Source organism: Homalodisca vitripennis, chromosome 7, assembly GCF_021130785.1.
Source record: "Homalodisca vitripennis isolate AUS2020 chromosome 7, UT_GWSS_2.1, whole genome shotgun sequence".
In the NCBI taxonomy this organism is placed as follows: Eukaryota; Metazoa; Arthropoda; class Insecta; order Hemiptera; family Cicadellidae; genus Homalodisca; species Homalodisca vitripennis.
This window is the reverse complement of record NC_060213.1, coordinates 130,147,036-130,160,740: the sequence shown is the minus strand read 5'-3', so window position 1 is coordinate 130,160,740 and position 13,705 is coordinate 130,147,036. Positions and strand designations below refer to the sequence as shown.

At 33.7% G+C, this 13,705-nt stretch overlaps 1 protein-coding gene across 3 annotated transcripts in view; it reads right to left on the bottom strand.

Moving 5' to 3' along the window:
• Positions 1–13,705, bottom strand: part of LOC124366330 (T-cell immunomodulatory protein) — a 42,945-nt gene continuing 29,240 nt past the window's right edge. For all 3 annotated transcript variants that reach the window (XM_046822788.1, XM_046822789.1, XM_046822793.1), the window contains 7 exons: positions 12,803–13,001; positions 11,117–11,263; positions 8,014–8,164; positions 5,741–5,858; positions 4,943–5,089; positions 4,032–4,175; positions 1–126 (listed from right to left, as the gene is read on the bottom strand). In XM_046822788.1, the coding sequence (XP_046678744.1) occupies positions 59–126; positions 4,032–4,175; positions 4,943–5,089; positions 5,741–5,858; positions 8,014–8,164; positions 11,117–11,263; positions 12,803–13,001 (974 nt within the window). In that variant the 3' untranslated portion in view covers positions 1–58. The remainder of the gene's footprint in view (positions 127–4,031; positions 4,176–4,942; positions 5,090–5,740; positions 5,859–8,013; positions 8,165–11,116; positions 11,264–12,802; positions 13,002–13,705) is intronic.

The following is a 13,705-nucleotide window of genomic DNA, read 5'->3' as shown; positions in this document are numbered from 1 at the left end:
AAATATTTAAAAATTATTTATTTTTTTTACAGCATTTTTCTTTTTTTCTCTCTAGGGGTTATAAAATCTCTTCGTCGATTCGCAAGACTCCACCACAAAGGTTACAAATGATTCCACATTCTTCCACTGAAACATAAACAGGATATTAATATCTACAATGCTATTTATCTATGAAAGCCTTTTCATAAACATTATCTCTCTCCACAATTGTCTTGTCAAATTATTAAAAGATCTTGTAGTTGTAGTTGAGGTATTTGTGATTGGCTAAATACTAGAAGAAGCAACAATGTTAAAGTTACATCAGAAATGGTGTTTACACTCTATCCTGAACTTTATTATGAATCATCTTGATATATGTAGCACTGCTAATCAAAAACTGATAGGTACTTTTTGGAGTCAACCACTGAACGTAACTTCTTTAACTTAGCACAGTTGACCTCTTCAGGATGTCTAATATTATCCTCATCTTTAAAAAAGGTGACAAACTGAAATCTTGGTAACATTGCAGTACCTCTGCCGTTAATACATTTTCAAAGACCGATAAGAGACTTGTACATAACAAGATACAATCAATCAATCAATCAATCAATCATTCTTCTATTACAATATCATCAAGACATGTGATAGAGTCAAGGTACAAAATTAGCGATTTAAACTAAAGGCTTAATATTCTGCTTCAAATGTTCATGTTGTCCTGATGCAGTTGGTGTTTTCTATAAATTCTTGAAGAGTGTAGACAGGTCTCTCAAGCAGCCACCTCTTAAGTTCCTTCTTCAGCTCCAGTCCTGTCAGGCTTTTTAGGGTTGGCGGGAGCAGGTTTTTCAGTCTTCGGCCAGCATATGTTGGTGTTTTCTCCTTAAGGGATGTGCGATGTATTGGCAGGATGCATTGTGACGCATGCCAGGTATCATAGGAGTGGAGGTCTCTTCCTGTAGGGACATTTGTTCTGTCGACGTGCAGTATGGCTTCCTGTATGTAGAGAGCCACCACAGTCATTATTCCTAGTGTTTCGAATGCTTTTCGGCAGGACTCCCGCGGCCCAAGGTCTGCAAGGACCCTTTTGCTTCTTTTTGAAGGATAAGTATTCGGTTGACATTAGCAGCTGATGTTCCTCCCCATATAATGAGGCCATATCTGATATGGGCTTCTATTAGTGCATAATATGCTGTTTTTGCTGCTTGGGGGCCACCAATTTGTTTGATCCTTCGCACAACGTAAATACCTGAGCTGATCTTCGTGCACATGCTGTCTACGTGGTGATTCCAGGAAAGCTTATCATCCAAGGTTAGCCCGAGAAATTTCATATGTCTTTCCATCAGTACGCCTGGGGTCTCAAGAATTTCTTCTCTCTTCCTGCTGAAATTCATCTGGGATGTCTTGGAGGGGTTTACTGCTAGGTCATTTGCTTTACAGTATTGAAATGCTTTATTCAGAGCGGTTGCTGTGTCTGTGTAAAGATCATTTGCACTGGTGTTTTTGAGCAGTATCGTTGTATCGTCTGCATACATTACTGTCATTGTATTCGGGTTCTGAATATAGCTAGCAAAATCGTTTGTCAGCAGTATGAATAAGACTGGTCCCAGGACGGATCCTTGGGGCACACCACGTGTCACTGGTAATGGGTTGGAGCAGTGCTTGCTCGTGACACGGTTCTTGGTTTGTTGCAATTCTGTGACCTGCGTTCGCCCTTTCAGGTAGCTTATGAACCAGCTTTTTGACAAATGTCTTACTCCAAGGCCTTCTAGTTTTTCTGAGATTAATTCATGCCCTAGGCAGTCGAAGGCCTTGCTGTAGTCTAGAAATACAGCTGTGACAAAATTTCCTTTGTCAATTTGTTCTACAAGAAACTCTACCAGGCTCACTATGGCAGAGGTCGTTGACCTACCTTTTAAAAATCCGTGTTGGCTTTCTGTTACAAGATGTTGGTGGTTGAGGTGGCTCATAAGTCTTCTCAGTGCTATTTTTTCGATTATTTTGGAGAATGTCGATATCAAAGAGATCGGTCTATAGTTTTGGGTTTCTGTCGTTTCTCCTTTTTTGTGCAGAGGCTATACTTTGCTTATTTTGAGGTCTGAGGGAAAGTGACCATTTTGAAAGGATATACTGTTTCACGTAGACGATTACAACATCCTTGTGACAATTCAAAATGGATTTAGAATAAATCGAGTTGTTGCATTAACTAATCTTGCTAATGTTGCTTTTATAAAAGAAGTTATTTTATTCCTTGTGAATCACTTCCTAGTTAGCATATTGTGATCTTTATATACAGGTTTCAACCGGACCATACGATTCTTCTCTATGCTAATAACTGATTATTAGCCTAGCATATCATGATTTAGGAATCGTCTCTCTTTTATTTGGTGCTCCTGAAAACATCTTATAATCCAGGTATCTCAATCTATCAATCAAAATACTTGATTTACAATTTCATTAAGAAATGTAATTGCGTCAAAAATACAGAAATGCCTTTATGCATCTTGCTTTACAAGGTTAGCAGGTCTCCGTCATGGTGAAAAAAATCCTCCAGTGTGTATAAAGGTCCACCAGCCAGACCAGCAGTTGTATCTTGAGTTTAGCTAGTTTCTCTGAGTTTATTATGGTCCACATTACTTTTGGTTTATTGTCGGATTTATTTATGCATTCTGTTGCTGCAGTACTTTTGAGATTTCAGAGCTTGAGGTCGTAGTCTTTTTTCTTAGTGTTCATTTCAGTCTTGCCAGCATTTCCAGTTACTTCATATGACAGCTTCGAAAAAGCCTTCAAAGAATCTTCCTTCAAACTCCTGGCTTCTTCATCATACTTACCATTTTGCTTAGATCCCTTTTTAGTCCTTATTTTATTATTTGGGAAATTTTGGTTAAGATTCAGTTGTAAAATGCTGTAAAAGCATTGTATACTTCTTCAGCGTCAGGCTCACTGTTCACACAGCTCCTGTCCTTTTTCATTAGTTCGGTTTTAACGTTTTGGTTTACTGAAATTTCTTCTGAGTTCACTCACTGGTGTTTGCGAGATTTTACTCTCTGGGTTAGAAGTCATTGTTGGCCTAATTGATCAATGACAAATATTGAATTTTACAGTTGAAACGGGGATGTCAGTGCATATGCAGCCAATAGATGATTTGTCAGTGTTAGTTATACTTAAAACAATTCTAACTCCAAGAATGCATTTATAATAATATTGTTTTATACTGTGAACCCACTGTGAACTGTGGGTTCATACTGAGCATCTTTAGAATAAAACTTAAGTTAACTTAAGTAAACTTCAATGGTAAGTACGAATGCCACAGTCAACATTTTGATTTTGGTTAGTCTTCTTTTACCTAATATTTGACTCAAAACAAAAATCCAATATTCATAAACCCATTTAATAAATAATAAATTTACTTAATAGTCTAATTTTGTTAGAGTTAATCATTATGGACGGTTAATTGTATTGTTACATATTACTATGGGGGGACCTGTAAATACTAGAAATTAATATTCATAAAGTAATTCGGTTTAATCATCTTTCTATTTTTTAGCTCTTCTTCAAGCACCTCTTATTGTTACTAATTAAAAGTGGCAACAATAACTCAGAGTAATTTTAACAAAGGCATGAAACCAAAAAAAATTTGTTTTCTTTGAATAGTTTAAATAAACTAAATAAAATGAAATAAAAGTTTTGAATAAGTTTAACGTTGGTTTTTATACAAGTCCTACACGTAAACATTCTGACTGGTTAAAAATGTTAACCAGCATAGTGCATAGGACTAACTTCTGATTTAGTGTTTCAAAATTTAATTAATTTTTACTGTATATATTTGATCTGTCACTTTGATTTTTGACAACAGACTATGGATTATTAAGGAAATATTTGTGCTCTTAAAATTTCTGAATTATCTTACTATTACTACTACTACTGATAATGATTGAAAGAGACAGCACAGTAAAATATTGTTAAAATATCAAATTCTTTCATCTGCTTTTTGAAGAATGAATATTTGATCATAGAATAATAATAAATTGCCCAAGATTGTGGCAATGTCTGTATACCTGCCACGGGGTGAGCGAGGGCACCACACTGAGCGCAGATGAAGTACGGCAGTTGGCAACACTGGACCAGACTAAGGGAGCAACGTGGTACACGGTGGCCTTCGCTACATTCGGAGTAGAACAGTTCACGTAATTCGCTGACCTGTGGCTATTGCTCAGGAAATCATATTAAAAAAAATATTTAATCTTTTTTTGTTTAATATCTTTCTAACTAAACTATAAATTCAACCAATAACCCTACCAATTAATGTATCATTTAATTAACTAAATATAGTACTCTGCAAAATTACGTTGTGTTGTTTTTGTTCAATTAGTAGATTATTAACTTTTCTTTTACAATTGGTACAGTGCTTTATATAACAGTTCTTTATATTCATAATTAAATCACTCATCAGCTAGTCATGCACACAGAGTCATTAAAATAATACAAATAATTTATAGAGTTTATGTAATTAATTCTAATTTTCTACAATATAGAATTCCTTCCTGTGACATGACATGAAAAACTGAAGTACAAAATCTATTTAAGTCATAGACAATACTGATTGTCTACTAGTCTCTGTTTCAGCACAGGTATACACTTTATAAAGCAGATGTAATATGAAACTACATCAAAAGTATTAGTTGAATAGACAATCAAAAATGGACAATATAAGTTATTACAGTTATATATTGTTATTGTTTTGGCTGAAAAACTAAAAAGATCTGTTGCCAAACAAATGTATGAATTTTATTTTCAAACCATTTGGATAGAGATGGGTACATTACAGTTTATAACCAAATGGAACTATACCATACAGATATAAAAGTGTAATCTAGTAATCGCTTCTTCATTACTATAACATTCATTCTACCAAACATAAAACTTTTGCTGAGCTCAAGACAATTAAGATAAGTTTGTAAAAGGATATCATTGCTGCAAATTGAACAGATTTCTGTTGAAGGAACTACATTCTTCAGAGTCTTCAACTGCTGCAGGAGTGTCTTCCCGGTGATAAGAGTTGTCGAAAACTCCTCCGGAAGATCCTGCAACTTCGTCAGCCATCTGGATAGAATTCCTGTTGCCCACAGAAAAATAATCAATTTTTGAAGCAATAAAAAGAAATACAACACGATAACAGACTCAGTTTGCTTATTAGTGCTCACAGTTTTAAAATTAAAATATTTATTTTCACCGGTAAAATTTAACTATTTTGAAAAATATTTTTAGAGCATAAACTGTTTAGATGAGAATGTATTTATTGTCATAAGCATCGACACAAGTAATGTATAAGACAAATATAAAACCTAACAGAAATCTAGATAAACCAATTTGGTAGACAAACTATGAAGTTGCAAAAACAGATATGCCACAAGTAAATATTATTGATAAACAATAATGTTGATTTTACTTATAGAGTAACAAAATAGTGTGAGAACTAATTTGCATATACCTGAAAATGACTTTCGATTGATAATTCTTGAATACACAGTAGGTACTTTGCACAATCAATGTTAGGTAAAAACATAACTACAAGTTTATCTACACATAACGTAGTTATGGTGGGAAGGGTTGTTTCAATGTGAATATTGAGTTAAGTTGTATTTTATCTGGACTGGAGTCAATCGTTGACTTTGCACTAAGCAAAAGGTGAAAGGAGCTTAACTCAATATTCACATTAAATGTTTATATTGACAGAATGGAACGGCTGGAGAACTAAGTGACCTACCTAAACTCTGGAGCTGGAAGTCAGAGAAAGAGTCTGGAGATGACCCCATCAGCAGAGCAATTCGCTTGAAGAAGTGACAAGACGTCACTAACATTTCCACCTCACTGCGTAACTGCAACTAGACACACAAGATTTTACTAATAACCATACAATTCAATAACTCTATTTTATCTAGCAGAAGAAATATCATTGTTTGGGTTGAAAGCAACTGAACAAGAAACCTTAGTATTCAATAAATAACTAGAAGTAAAATTATTTGAAACTTATTTAACACGTTCACGACAACGTGTACCCCATCGTGTACACGCGATCTTTCACAACATCTGTCGTGTACCCGACTGGGTACACACCGGGCCTTTTGTTAAATGCCTCATGTGAACAATGGGGTACACGTTTATATGCATTTTATTATTGCATTTTTATTGTTTGCCTGTCTTGGTGGTTTGTTAAATTTGATCCTGCGCTTAAATAAATACCTTACACTATCGTGTACTCTGTTGGTGTACCCATGGTTGCTTAATTTTTAAGATAAATTAATTTTTTAGGTACCCATTGCGGCACACGGTGAAAACTTTTAAGAAACATAATGAAATAGTTGTTTTTGTGCAAAATTGCAAAGCCTACATACCTTTCTCGTCATACTAAGACGTTTGACGTAAAAAAATAACCTGTTACAGTTTTTTGCCATTATTATTTGAAAAATTCCATGGTAAACAAAAAAGTCTGGACGAACTCCAACATCGTGAACGTGTTAAATAAATCCAAATCATGGAAATAAAGGAAGTGGGAAATTATACAAAAACCTAGAGCATAGTTATAGTGGGTATAAGTTTAAAACTTCAAGTAACAACTGTTTTTTTAGAATGAAACAAAACCGTTCAAGAATCTAGATTCTGTATTATTACGGAAAAAGGATTCACACATACTTTCAATATATTATCTCTAAATATAGTCATAATGAATTTAAACAAAAATGTTATTCCTGGCTTTTAGTTAATCCATTTTATTCTTTAACAGATTTTTTTACTTTGGAACTATTAGTTTCTAGATATAACCTATCTAGTTTAATGATTAGTTTTTAAATGTTAATTTCATATGTTTTTTATCTATACAGACTACATTAAAAAATTTATTAATGTTATATAATTATGTTATTGCAATTTTTGAGGCTGTATTTTACTTGTTGTTATTTATTTAAATTGAGGCATGTCTGTTTTGGCAACTTCATGTTTTGGGTACCAAATTTTCCTTATCTGGACTTATGCTAGTTTTTATATTTTATACATGACTTGTGTCAATGTTTGTGTAAGCTTTATGGCAATAAACGTATTCTTATTCTTATAATATTTGATGAGTTAAAACTTGATCCTCTACCAGTCTGAAATTTGCAATTTGTTAAAACAGTGCAATTATTGCTTCTTTTGTCTGATAGCTAACATATAGTATGTACAGTAAATAAACCAAATCATGGCTTTCGTTTTATGTATAATGACATTATTAGCTTGAAAGAAAAAATAGTGAATCAACCAACAAATTACTAGTTAAATTGCCTTTAAAGTTCTTAAACAGCAAATTTTTTAGTGGCCTATAAGACGGACTGAAATAGGCTTAAAGTAGATTGGCCTCTCCTCTAAAAATAAATACATGTTGAATTGCTTTTAAAATTGATTTATTTGATTTATCCTTACAATATGATGGAGATTTGCCAGTGTTGATGAATGAATAAATCCACAGAATTGGTAACTTGCTTCAGGATTACATTCAATTATGTTCACATTTTTTGTGAAAGTAATTTATTGTGAAGTTTTATGAGTAGTTCTTTTAACTATCAGACCTCATAATGACAAAATGTTTATCATTGTTTGATCTGTTTCACACTTATTATTTTTTCATTGATGAACCAATTTCAAATACATGTTTGTGGATGACCACTGTTTAGAAACCTGTGAAGTTCTTGGAATCAAACTGATTACTTGTAGCACCAATATCTCGGCAGAACTCAAAGCTGAGGCAAAGCCAACCTATCATTCTGAGAGTACTTCTTCTTTATGGTAAAATATGTATGGCATAGTAATACACTACTGGCGTTGCCTGCGATACTGACCCTGAAAATATGCTACAGGAGGTAAGGGAAAAAGAGTTAGTAGAGGAAACGGTAGAGAATAGACAGTGGGTAGATGATTGTGAAGAAGACTTTTGAAAGACCACATTTGCTCTTTAAATATGATAATATAAGCTTGATGAGTCTGGAAAGATTAAAGGCTAATACTAACCAGAGAGCTATGCTTTTGTTCATCATCCTCAGCAGCTGTAGCAAACGTGAGCCACCAGAGTGTGCTAGTGAGCTGGTCGATAGTCATGTTATCCAGGGAAGACCTTGTATATGTCACTTCAGACACAACTGTTTTCTGAAGCATCTGTACCCTGCAGACAAAGTCTATGTCAAATTGCTTGATGGTACAAATCTTTTTATCTTGTTCTCTTAGGACAAGAAGCTTATAAATTATACTTAGTCATATAAGGACCTTTGCGCTGCTTCCGGAGTGACAGGATATTGTGGATGGGTAAAGGTTAGGGGTAGGCCGCCTTCTGCTGAGATCCATAAGGAAGAATTTAGAGCACTAATCTCAAGTCATGTCCCCTCGGAAGAAGGGGAAGCCAGCTCTGAACCAGCCTCTCCAGTCAAAGTAGGCATGGGGTGGCACACCCTTATGTTTAGGCTAGTAAGAACCTTTGACACTTAGGGAAAAAAACCCACCAACTCCCACAGTCATCTCCCGCAGTAGACAAGACCTATCGAATTATCCTTGCACCACAGAATCTCAACATTTGCAGTTAGTGATGTGCCGCTCCTGGACATCCATAAGGTTGCCCAGATTTAAGTGACACATCGGTTTTTGATGTGCTAAGTGTGGGTTCAATTGGAAGGTATAAACCAACCAGAAGTGACTCCTGCTTGATATACAAACCCTTAACCCTATTTATTTCTTAATTAACTTCCTAGGAATAGGATCTATTTGTTAGGGCTGAAAGCCAATAGCAGATTCAGCAGGCTTTCTTCTAGGGTCCATTGATTTGAAAATAGCACATATGAACACATAAGAGACACATATTTAAAATGTTCAATTCCACCGCAAAATTTCTCTACCTGCAAAGGGCATGCCAGTTGCCTGTCTATTTTGGGTTGCAGAGTAAATGTGGGGAGCAGTTTTGCCAATTAATTTTTTCACAGTTACAAATACAAGAAACTGATTCTGTTAGTCTGCAGAAGGGGATGGAGGGACTTATCTCAGGTACCCTAGAACTGGCGGTCATTTCATCCTGTAGTGTCGGGCTGTTTTGGGAGCTTCGCGCAAGGTTTTTTTAAAAAAATTATTAAAAATATAAAATAAAAGCAATATAAATAAGAGTATATATTTTTGTGTTCAGAATTAAACGTAGAATTGCACTATATTGTAAAATTAGCCATCAAAAATTTTCTAATAAACACTTTTTTTAATCAAATATAAAATTTACGAAAAATATTTCTTAAATTTGGGGGGGACCATACCTAGCAAATGAAGTTATAGTGAGAAATATTTATAAGTGAGATAGCCATTCTGTGTCAAATTTTATCTAGTTTCAGAAAAACATAAACATTATACACATTTATGAAAGCATCATAAAGCTATAGAACAAAAAGCAGCGATGCGTATAAATTCTGAAAATCGGGTGTACACGTAAGACTTTGGTAAAACAAGTTTTGCTAATACATTAATCTATGAATACATGTTATTTTGCATATTTTATTACTTAGAATAAAATAGAATATACAGTAGTAATGAAATAATTACCATAAATTATTTTTTTTAAAGTAAAAAAGTTAAATTTTGCCATTATTCAAAAATTTTGCGAAAAATTTTCATTTAGCAAAATATAAAATAGTTTCTAAAGCTTGTACTATATCAAAATTTATAAATTTATGGTTTATAAGTAATAGGAAATATTATGTAGTTAAAAAACTATAAATATAACTAAAGATATTGAAAAAAATATAGAATAACCCAAACAGTTATTATATATAACCAAAGAAATTACAGGCAATATATATATATTATTGTGAAAACTATCTATTTACCAAAAATAAATAAATAGTTACTTCAGAGCTAAAAGAGTGCTATAAATAACGTTTAGTAAGTGAAAACAATAACAAACTATGTGAAATGAATTTTAGCCAAGTCATTTTGCCATAGCCTACACAAAGCCGGTAATTTCTCAAACATATTTCAGTAAATAGAAATTGATTTATTCTAAAATATATATGTTTACACTACTACGACATCAAACAACACACTACACATTAAATACGACACTAAAACACGCGTAAAACTATTAAAACTTACAAATATCCACAGCTCGGCACGAAAGTGATACAGAACGGCAGCGGCAATATGGCGGTCACAACAAACGGCGTCGCGTTTTCTTTTACGTTCAAAATAACAAGCTTGCTACGTCATAACCATAATACAAAGAGGAATAAAACTCATCTGTTCCTTAGCATTTTTCTTCCCGAATCCAATGGTGCATGAATTATATCGATACGTTACCGGAGTATATTATAAAAAGTAATTATACGAGGGAATGTTTGATCGACAAAATTTTGACGGTTAACACCACAAAAGCGGCATTAAACCGACATAATTATGTCGATTAACAGTTCTAGGGTTAATTTTGGAGGACTTTTTCATATTGATAAGCTTTCAATATAACCTTGTTCATTCTCCAAGCCATTAGCAATAAAACTTTCTAAGATTAATTTACAAACTCTCAAGTTCTTTATAAACAAAGGAGAATGCAGTTATTGACAATCAGGTTCATCCAGACAGCTGATTTTGTTTATTAAGCGTTACATTCTTACAAATTAAACTATGTTCATAGATATTTTCACGACAATTTCTTTTAGTTCAAATAAAAAAAAATAGATTGTTTATTAGTATTAAAAATTACAAATCATAAAAAATTACATTTCAAAATTAATTGGTAACAACCTACTTATTCTAAATCATAATATTTAATTAATAAATATTACAAACTTAAATCTTTGAAAACGATATTTGTTACTTTATAAAATCTGGTTGGGTTTCTTACTATAGTTATGACATGTTCATACTGAAGAATCTACTTTAGGCTTCGTTATTGTTGTATTTAAGACTGTGTATTACACCACCATTTTATATGTAAATGAACACAATACATGGTGTATGGTTTTCACTTACAAACCTGAAGTATAAAAATCAAGTTCCTGAGGAACTCCAAAATCCGTTTTAAACTTCCAGAATAGAATTGGGACCTTAGGCTTAGCTAAAAGATTTCTGTAGATACAAATCCCACACTGACCTGAGAAGCTCCAGACAGTCCCAGAGCTGAGAGATGGGTCTATGAGGCTCCTGGAGCACAGTCTGAGGCTCCAGAAGTCCCGACAAGGAACACACCACCACTTGAGTGGGCTCCCGTAGGCGTAGGTGGTCGTACGACTGGTTCACACTATCAACAGAGTGCAACGGCTTGTTACTTTACATCAGTTAGGTTTAATCCTTTGCAGTAACTTGACCATTTTAGGCCTACTACAACAACACAAAAATTGTTTGTTCTACGTTTTATGCTTACTGGTCCAACAAACTGCAGTATACTACTAACAAAACATGCAATCATCAAGAATCACGCAGTAAACAAACTGAGACGTAAGCGTTATGAGAAACGCTTCCAAGCCGTTTTCCCCAACACTTTCCTATTCTTCTAATACATTGACGCCTCCCTTGAAAATCTTATATGCCTCCCCAAGAGGGTGGCACTCAGGTTGAGAACCTCTGATCTATATATTTTATAGGTTTAAAACTATTCTAAGCAAATGGATAAAGTAAAAGTGTTTTTACAGAATTGAAGAGTACCTGGTCTGTGATATTATTGACTTAATATTTTAATTAGTACTATGTATTTATTTGTTGATTTTTGTTTTAATCTTGTTATTATGTCGTTGATGCTTATCTTAGTTAAATAATTGATGTTGTGTAAACACCTGCTTATTGACTGCTTTTGTTGATGCCATGTTGTTAGATGTATGAGTATGAATAGTTTTAAAGATGTATTAATTTACCATGATTGCAAAAATTTGACCATGTCTATAGTTGCCACTATAGTTGCCTAATGACAGTAAAAATCTGAATCTGAATTTGACATTCGGCCATATTAAAACTTTCCCCACCATTCAGCCACAACACCGTCACTCATAATGTTTTCACCATAAACATGCCAGATTCTCTGATGAATGATTGCTGCACTATTCCCTTCTGCTTGTAGAAAACGAATAATACTCCCAGTTCACATTTGGCGGGAGAATCAATAGAGGCAGTCATGTTTACGCGACTACACCTAAGCGCAAACTGGCTAATTAAACTCAGCAATGACAAATGTTGTAGAGGGAAAAACGCGCGATCGACTACTGCGCACACCGCTGACCTGTCATGTGTCTGCCTGTCATGGTGTAAGATCGGACATAGAAAAAAAAAGAAATGGCCCTTGTACACGAACCACTAATCCATGCCACGGACATAAATTCACCACTGTCATGGATGATTTAAATATGACTATCTATTTATCACAAGATAAACATTTTTTAACTCAACTAGTAATCCCTGACAATGGTATTCCTGGATACCACCATGGTATGCAGGATTATGTCACAAAATGAAGCAGGGGAGAATGATATAATATATTTAGAGTTGTATTACTCATCTGTTCATTTTAATAGTGTACATTTATGATAATCCTGGTCCTTGAGTTGTTGTTCACGTTCAATTATTGTTCAATACTACAGCTGAATGTTTATAGTTTACTTCTGTGTCTAATAAAACATATCTTTAGGTTCTTTGCTACTTAGTTCCGTCATGTCAAATCCATGATGAGAATTTGGTAGAGAAAAGCTTGAGCGTATGACTAATTTTAGTTACTACAGTTTTATTTTTAATTCTATTTCAGTGTTATTATCACTGATAACACTATGAATGATAACAGTTCTCGACCGACCTGAGTAGAATGAAGCAAATAACTCTGTTACGAGTAGTGTTGAGTCCGTAGCAGCCCATATGCGAGATGTTGATGTAACTCTCCACCTTGTCACTCGCCAACATCAACTTGCCATCACTTCCTAGCGAGATGGCCAAGCGAGTGAAGCGACTGCTTCGTGTCACTAACAAAACCTCATCACCAGACAGTTGTGACATACCTTCAAACAAATCCAAGTGTGAAAATATTTTTTAAATGTAAAAAGTCATGAAACTGTGATTAATTTTATATGATATAAATTTTTAATCTTGCATTATATTTAGCCATTTTTCCATTTTCAGAGAACTGTTCATTAAACAATCAAATCACAACTGGAAGCCTCATTTATGCTAGAAAACTTTCCTTTTCTCAACAAAAAATGTTACTTGGATAAACATAATGATTTTTATAATAAAACTTAGTTAAATATAAAAAGTAAAAAAATACAATAGGCCTAGTTTTATAAAAAACTCATAACTTTCACCTAGTGGTACATACAACATCTCATCAAACTTCCATTCATTTCTACGTTACTTTCAGTTCCAATCCTACCCAAAAATTAAAATTAGAATCTTTATACCATTTGCCTGGGATGTTTAGTGACATATGTCTTACACTACATTTTTTGACATTTTAATGATTTATAAATTTTACACATGAAAAAATTACTGAAGTTGTTTTCACAAAATGTTAATTTTAGATAAAAACAGTTATAATAAAACAACATTTAAATGAAAATGATCAGAGAATATAATTGTTCATACATGAACACCAAATGAAATTGTTAAATTTGGCTTAATAGTTATTTTGCAAGTCCACTTACATATAAACACAGATATAAATAATAATAAAAAAACCACTTTATTCTGTTAGGGGTTGCTAACA